Below are 8312 nucleotides of genomic sequence, written 5' to 3' on the forward strand. Positions count from 1 at the left end.
CGTTTAAGAATAATCTAAGCTGCAACCTGCATGAATTCCTGAAATTTTTCTTTACTGGGTTTCTAATTGTCTTAGATACATATTTATTCATACCTTATGATTGCTTGATGATGAATGATGCTCTTTCGGAGCCGATAGTGAACGTCGAGGATTAGATCTTCTGTGTGCTCTACATCTGTCGTAGAGAGAGTCTGGAGCGAAGAAGATTTCATACGAGAGGTTCTGTCGTTTAGGCAGCGAAGATTTCTGTTGAGCAAATCGAGTTGGTCCCGCAGCTGAACCATTAGGCTGACGTTGAAGGAGTCAGCAGCCATGGTCACTATGACCATACAGAAGACGATGTAGGCAGAGTAGAGTCACGTGGCCGCGAAGGTGAGAGGGCGCGAAGAGTCGTATGGCAGCGCCAGGCGCAACGGCAGTCCGTCAGCGTTGATAGGTGTGGCGACGTACACGATGGAGGAGACCACGCCCGACAACAGGTAGGCGAAGACGACTCGCCGCATGGATCGGCTCCTGACGCGAAGTAGCTGTATGTCGTCTGTGCTCAGAAACTCGCCAAAGTCACGTCGCTCCTGCAAATAATAATGTACCGTCTGCATAAGTAAACGGTACTGGATGGAATGCTGCAGCAATGTGTCACAGAACCAATTGAATATCAGTTGAACTACAAGTAACCTAAAAAAAGAGTTACAATGTATTTAACTTCCACTATTCATTCCAGTGGTTTAAACCTCTATAATCAGATGAACTTATGTCAGTTAATGTGGATGTATATGTTGTATGTATGACTTTTGGGTAACCTGTAGCGCTCTCCGGTAGCGGAAGAGGAAGAAAAAAGGCTGTATCACTCCAAAGTTCATAGTTATGTGGTGGCTTTTGATCACATAGCTTTTGATCGCATTATCATAAATATAAATATTTTTCATTAATATATGGTCCTTTTTTGTCGTTTTCAGAACAAACGCTACGTCACTTATACCTTGTGTACACTAAATCAAGAAAAGGTGGCGTATTAGGAGCTAACACAAGCAGCTGACATGAAAAAAAAATTCTGTTAGTAACAGTGGAATATTTATATAACATTTTTGTTATTATTGTTGATATAAGACACAATAGCTGAAACTTGATCTAAAATAGTGTGTTCCCACCCTAACTGATTTTTCCGTGGCTTCTGGTAGAATAACTTTATAATTATAAATGAAAACCAGAGAATTGTTGTTTTCAGTAATATTACTTTATTTCTTTAAGTTGTTCTTGGTTTGCATTAGAATTCAAACGACTATCACCGTGGAAGAAAATACAGTAGAGGTGAACCACATGAAAAAACTTTTTCGTACAGACAGTAAGGTTTGTAGTATATCGGTTTTTTTTTCTGCCCGCAACGTAGCAACATGTCGTATTGATACATAAACATTAAATAGATTTTACCAACTGTGCCCAATGGTTTACATTAGAATTCAACCGACTATCACCGTGAAAGAAAATACTACAGAGGTGAGCCACATGAAAAAACTTTTTCGTATAGACAGTAATGTTTGTAGTATATCTGTTTTTTTCTGCCCGCAACGTAGCAACATGTCATATTGATACATAAACATTAAATAGATTTTACCAACTGTGCCCAATAAGGCAAAAATTTGCATTAATCTCAGCGAATTGTTTTGTCTCCCTCGATTATAAGATGGACGCGATGGCAGGGCAGTTAGCTAGAGTTCGTCACTGAGAGCAGGAAGCCACCTTTTGGAATCTTGTCCACCGTTAACTGACTTCCACTATTACACACAGCGTAACGTGTATGAATATAATTTAGTGTATATTTTATCATTTTATCCAAGGAAATATAGTGCACATTATTATCAGTCCACACTGTAAAAGCTAATATGGTATTAAAATGAGGCAGCCATTGCATTATACCTGTCAACATGCGACTGAGTTGCGTAAGAATGATGTCATAATCAGAGATATTGGCCATCACTGTAATACATTCCATGTCGAAAAATACGCAACATTCAGTTGAATTAGCTCCATGTTCACGACATTCGTCAATTCTATTCTTTTTAAATACAAATTACGTAACCTTCCTCACCTGAACTGCGTACACACTCATTCACTTACCTCTGTATTTCATGCGTAAAATTCGATACTACTTTGCACACGTTATCTCTCCTACATAGTAAAACATTGATGTGCACAAAGCTTTATTTTCCTTTCCTTTCCTTCGTACGCACACAGAAACACACATATACATATACCTACACACACACACACACACACACACACACACAGACACACACACTCACACACACACACACACACACACACACACACATAACACCTACATAGCATCACAAATAACTGTTTTCACGTTTTTGTTACTTATCGAAGCGCATAAGCACGTAAAATCGTCCATCAATAAAATTCTCTACGTTATCTGCTTTATACTCCACTAAAATGCATAGCGAAATACTTTCATCTCGCTTTATTATACTTTACTAGGAATGGTTATGCCAAGTGTCATTAATCTCTCTCCTTCTCCTCTCTTTCTCTCTCTCTCTCTCTCTCTCTCTGTCTCTCTCTTTCTCTCTCTCTCTCTCTCTCTCTCTCTCTCTCTCTCTCTCTCCACCTGTGTGTATGTGTGTGTGTGTGTGTGTGTGTGTGTGTGTGTGTGTGTGTTGTGTCGATGCTTGAGTGAGGTATTCACATCATATTAAAGAGATGTGTGGGAGGGAAAAATACCTGAACACAAATGTTCTAGGTATAAATTTTTTTATAGTCCGAGACAGGTTCACAAATCCACCCAAATCATGGATAACTTGTCACACATTTTTAGTTAGAGCTCATATATATTTTATCACTAAGAAACATCACATTTGTGTACGAAAACAAGTTTCATTCCGCTGACTGACATCATCTTGAAAATCTCGTTACTGACAATCATGTCACCACTGTTCCAACAACTACACATTGAAGTGAGTAGTCTTTCGTTCATGTTTGTCAACAGACAATTCCGTTTGGTGCACAGTAAGTGAGGAGCATCCCTTGTCCTCAATATCGAGCGCGTCGCATACTAGCAAGAGGACTTTAATCCACTTCCCTTTCTCGAAACCCGTCACGTGACTCAAGCGGGTTAAGTAAATGTATACCATCAAACGCAGTCTCCGGCGACAAAATTGATGAGTGCATACTGTGATGGAGTGAATTTCTATTAAGCATTTTCCGAAGTTATGTCCAACGACGTTGTTCAATCCAAAATGAAGCCAGTTGGAGCAATGCTAACTGGAGCATCACTCAACATCCGAAATCTTAGTTCCTTCGGAACAAATCGGCTGTCTGTACCGGGCAATCATGTATATAGAATTTGCTGGCAATCATGCTTCTGGAAAAACATAACAATGAACGAAATGTCACGCTACAGAAAACGACTTTCTTGATTTATGAGAAGTAATTGGTAGGCTAATTATATTTTTTTTTGATAACCATATTGTATATTACACTTATACGCACAGAGGACAGCAACATCACCAGAGCCTTGCATTATACTAGTAGTAGTATGATACTTATAATCATGCTCTCCCTGACGGTAAATACGGACAAGCAGAAGTTTTTAGTCAGCGAGTCAATACTTTCGCAGCATCCAAGCTTATATCATATATCGCTGACTGGAGTACATTGGGGCTTTTCTCAGGCGAGCCGAGTGTTGCAAAACACGTAGTCCGTGTTCAGCCTAACAGAAGCCTAATCTGTATGTGTTTATCATATTATGCCTAGCTAAAAGTCAAACGCATTGGAGAAAAGAGCGTGAGCCCCTAAATTCCTTCTAAATTAGTATACAGTGACATCAAGCATGATTTCGTTACGCATCAATTGTCACATTAATGTGGCCGCCTGTCAAAAGCCTGAATGACCACCTTCTGCAGCGTGGTCCGCTGCAGGGCACTCCAGTCCCGTGGCCAGCTGCGCCAGGTTTCTCAGTTGAGGATCTGTGGCCAGAAAAGTCTGTCGTGGTAGTTCCACAGATTATCAACTGGGTTTCAATACGAGAGTTTGGTGGCCGGGAGAGTAGGTTAAACTCATCCTGTTGCCCCGTCATGCCGGTGGATGCCACTGGGTAGAGGAAAAGCAAACTGGTGTACAAGGTCCCCAATGATAGATGTATACCTGTGTCGTTTTATTGTCCCCTGGAGAATTAGATCTCCTAGGCAGTACCACCAAAATGTTTTATCAGGCTATGAAGCAACTTTCACTAGGGTGTACCCTTCAGAAGATTGTCTCAGGGTGTTTGCTTTTAGACGTTTCACACTGTAAATGCCAATGGCCAACTGTCCAATGGAGCTTAAAAGTGGTTCTTCTGGAAAGGCCTCTTGTAGCGACTCAGCGGACGTCCAGCTGCTCTATTGGCCTGCTAAGGTTCCAGCCTTCGTTTCCGATGAACAGCAGTGGTCATGGGTGTGTGAACAGGGCGCCGGCGGCGGAGGCCGATACGGAGCAACTTTCGCTGAATGGTCTTTCAGGAGCCGCTGTTGGTAGCCCCTCGGATGAACTGAGCGATCAGTTGTTCAACAGTGGCACGCCTATTCGCCCCTACACATCTCCGCAGCCGTCGTTCATCCCTGTCACCTACTGCTCGCAGTGCACCACAGCTACCTCGACGCTGATTTTGCGTTGCCCCATTTTGCCATTTACGGTATACATTAACCACGGCGGCAAGTGAACAGTTTACAAACTTGGCCGTTTCGTAAATACGAGGGTATTTCTGAAAGTAAAGATACACCGTACACCTGAGGAACAGAAGAGTTTTGCCGAGCAAATTGGCAACACTGGTGTTAACCTTGAACTGTTAGGTTTCTCCTCGCAGTCGTTCGGCAGTTGAACGTTGCTTCTGGTTGGAGAAGGTCGTGTTTAAAATGGCTGCGCCAATTCAGAATCCCGCCAAATGCGAAGTGCGCTCCGTCATACGTTTCCTTCATGCAAAAGGTCAGCGACCAGCGGATATTTACAAAGAAATTGTTTCTGTTTATGGGAACATTATGAATCGACAAAATGTAACGAAATGGTGTCGTCATTTTTCTGAAGGTAGGACCGATGTTCATGACGAACAAAGAACAGGTAAGCAATCTGCGATCTCTGATGCCCTTCATCGGAGAATGGAGAAAGCAATTCGTGCGAATAGACGTCCCACATTGAAAGAATGGCTTCAGATCATACCGAACGTGTCAATGACAACACTTTATGACGTTTGACTGTCAAGTTAGGGTACAGCAAATTGTGTGAGCGCTGGATTCCAAAACTGTAAACGGAAGAACACAAAAGAAAAGGATGGGCTTTGCACTTGACTTCCTCACACGCTATGCTGAAGCAGGTCATGAGTTCCTTGATCACATTGCGACAGGTGACGAGACGTGGGTTTATCACCATACACCTGAATCCAAGCAACAATCAATGAAATGGCGCCATTCGAATTCACCAAAAGCCAAGAAATGCAAAGCGTCGATTTCAGCGAAGAAAATCATGGCTTCTGTTTTTTGGGACAGACAAGGCATTCTTCTGTTGGAATATATGCCTCCTGGAACGACAATTAATGCTGCTGTATATTGTCAGACTTTGAACCGTCTTCGAAGGGCAATTCAAAACAAACGCAGGGGAATGCTGACAAGTGGAGTCCGCTTGCTTCATGACAACGCTCGGCCTCACACAGTGCTCGTAACCAAAGCACTACTCAAACAATTCAAAAGGGACGTATTGGACCATCCGCCATACAACCCGGACCTTGCGTCCACCGTCTTCCATGTCTTCCGTTACCTGAAGTCACATCTTGGTGGAAAATCATTCCACGACGATGAAGAGATCAAAGATGAAGTTGAAATGTGGTTCCGACAACAGGCGGCAACCTTCTATGGCTGTGGGATACAAAAACTTTTGCTTTGACTTAACAAATGTTTGGATAACGGGTGTGATTATGTCGAAAATTAACAAATAATCCAATTAATAAGATGTAACTGACGTTTTCTAAATAAATGTTCTACTTATAGACTGCGAGCCATTGTACCTTTACTTTTCGAAATGCCCTCGTACTTCCGTCGTTGCCCTATAGTCAATGAACATGCTTTTTTGTGCAGCAGATAAATCGCTTCGTTTCCGCTCTACGACAGCGACTGCACTGTTTTCCGCGTTCCCCCAACACATTTTATATACTGTCTACTGCTAGTGCTGCCATATGTCGTCTGTGAGTTGGTATTGCACGTTGACGTTAAATATAGGCAGTGGTCGCGTTAGTGTCAGCGGACCGTATGTAATTGACTTGTATCAACAGTGTAATTGTTGGCTTCGACAAATAATGGAACGCTGTGAAAACATCCAACAAATCATTAGGGAAACTTCCGAATGTAGTGCTCACTGACGCCAAATTTAGATCGTTTGAATGCTTTTGAACATGACGCAAAATTCAGACACTTCTGAACGGGACAACCAGCTACGTGGCGGCAGGCGCCGTGTGTGTCTGGCGTAATCGTAGCTGTACCTTCCTCGACAGCTTGCTCGTTTCAATGCTGCTGACGAGTACGCGCGGTTTTAATAAAGTGGAGACTCCTAACGAAGTCGTCTTACAAATTACCTGCTTACAGATGTATTTTCATTGGAAACATTTTTCGCAGTTAATTATAGTGATCCCTTTGTATACGTAATATGACATAAATATTTACAAAAGTGTTTACGCGCTGCACTCCGATGAGAGCTACGCAAGAGACGGCGGTTTGGAGCCTCCATCACTACCCATCGCTGGATGATCTCCGTCTGGTGGCACCCAGCACAAACGCCACCACAGACTGCGGAATTAATATGACCTCCCTGCTAGAAACTCTGACTGGCAGGCCCGATAACCGGCGTATCCCGATAACCCGTCGGAGTCAAGGGCTCGGCCCTCCAGATCAAGTGCATATACAGACCAATGAACACTGCAGTGGGGAACATTACATCAAAGTAGCACGACGTCACTAAACGTCGCTTTGTGTCATTGTCTTACATATGAGTATGAACGTTTAAGACTTTGTTTCCATCAGGAACAGCATTTGTATATAACTCAGCACTACAGAAAATTTATACCATATGAAGTTATGTATAGCTCAATTTCTGAGCCGGCCGTGGTGGCCGAGCGGTTCTCGGCGCTTCAGTCTGGAACCACGCGACTGCTACGGTCGCAGGTTCGAATCCTGCCTCGGGCATGGATGTGTGTGATGTCCTTAGGTTAGTTAGGCTTAAGTAGTTCTAAGTTCTAGGGGACTGATGACCTCAGCTGTTAAGTCCCATAGTGCCCAGAGCCATTTGAACCATCAATTACTGAGTGTACATCTCACTGATCTGGTCTTCATTTCGAAGACAGATTTCCATGGTACTCTATCCCGTGTAAGACCCTTCATCTCCGAGTAACTTGGGAAACTTACATTCTTTTGAATCTGCTCAGTGTTTCCATCTATTGGTCTCCCTCTACGATATTTTACCACCCTTCCCCATCACTTGCCTCCAATACCAAATTAATGATCACGACTCACGATGTGTCCTATCAACAGATCCCATCTTTTACTCAAGTTGTGACTTAAATCTCTTATCTCCTCACTTCTGTACAGTTTGACTCCCTTAGTTACCTCATCCACCCATCTGTTCTTCAGCATTCTTGTGTAGCACCACATTTCAAAAAGGCTGTTTTTCATTCGCATTTCTCTTCCATACATTGCTATACTCCAGGCAAATGCTTTTACAAAACGACTTCCTGTTATTTAAATCTATATTCGATGTTTACAATTTTCTCTTCTTCAGAAAATCTTTTCTTCCCATGGCCAGTCTACATTTTATATTTTCTCTTCTTCGCACATCACCAGTAATTTTGCTGCCCAACTAGCAGAACTCAACTACTACTTTCAGGTGCTCATTCCCTAATATAATTCCCTTAATATCATCTGATTTAACTGAACTACATTCCACTATCCATGTAGTGCTTTTGTTGATGTTCATCTTAAATCCTCCTTTCAAGACACTGCCGATTCCGTTTATCTGCTCTTCCAAACCCTTTACTGTCTCTGACAGAATTACAGTGTCATCTGTTTGTATCTTCTCCTTGACCTTTTATATCTACTCCACATTTTTCTATGGTTTCCTTTACAGCTTGCTCAGTGCACAGGTTGAATAAGATGGGGTATATGCTACAACATTCACTGCCTTATCAACACTACTTCCCTTTCATGCCTCTCGAGTCTTATAACTGAAATCCGGTTTTTGTACATGTTACAAATAGCCCTTCGCTCCCTGTAGTTACCTCTGCT

The 8312-nt window shown here is 42.4% G+C and overlaps 1 protein-coding gene across 1 annotated transcript in view; it reads right to left on the reverse strand.

Moving 5' to 3' along the window:
- The window catches only part of LOC124803066 (odorant receptor Or2-like), a 68675-nt gene extending 61859 nt beyond the window's left edge, over positions 1-6816 (reverse strand). The window contains exons 1-2 of the mRNA XM_047264193.1: positions 6699-6816; positions 94-572 (exon numbers count right to left, since the gene is read on the reverse strand). Coding sequence (XP_047120149.1) covers positions 94-329 — 236 coding nt within the window. The 5' untranslated portion in view covers positions 330-572; positions 6699-6816. The remainder of the gene's footprint in view (positions 1-93; positions 573-6698) is intronic.
- Between the last annotated feature and the right edge of the window lie 1496 nt (positions 6817-8312).

The sequence above is a fragment of the Schistocerca piceifrons genome, chromosome 6 (genome assembly GCF_021461385.2).
Source record: "Schistocerca piceifrons isolate TAMUIC-IGC-003096 chromosome 6, iqSchPice1.1, whole genome shotgun sequence".
NCBI lineage: Eukaryota > Metazoa > Arthropoda > Insecta > Orthoptera > Acrididae > Schistocerca > Schistocerca piceifrons.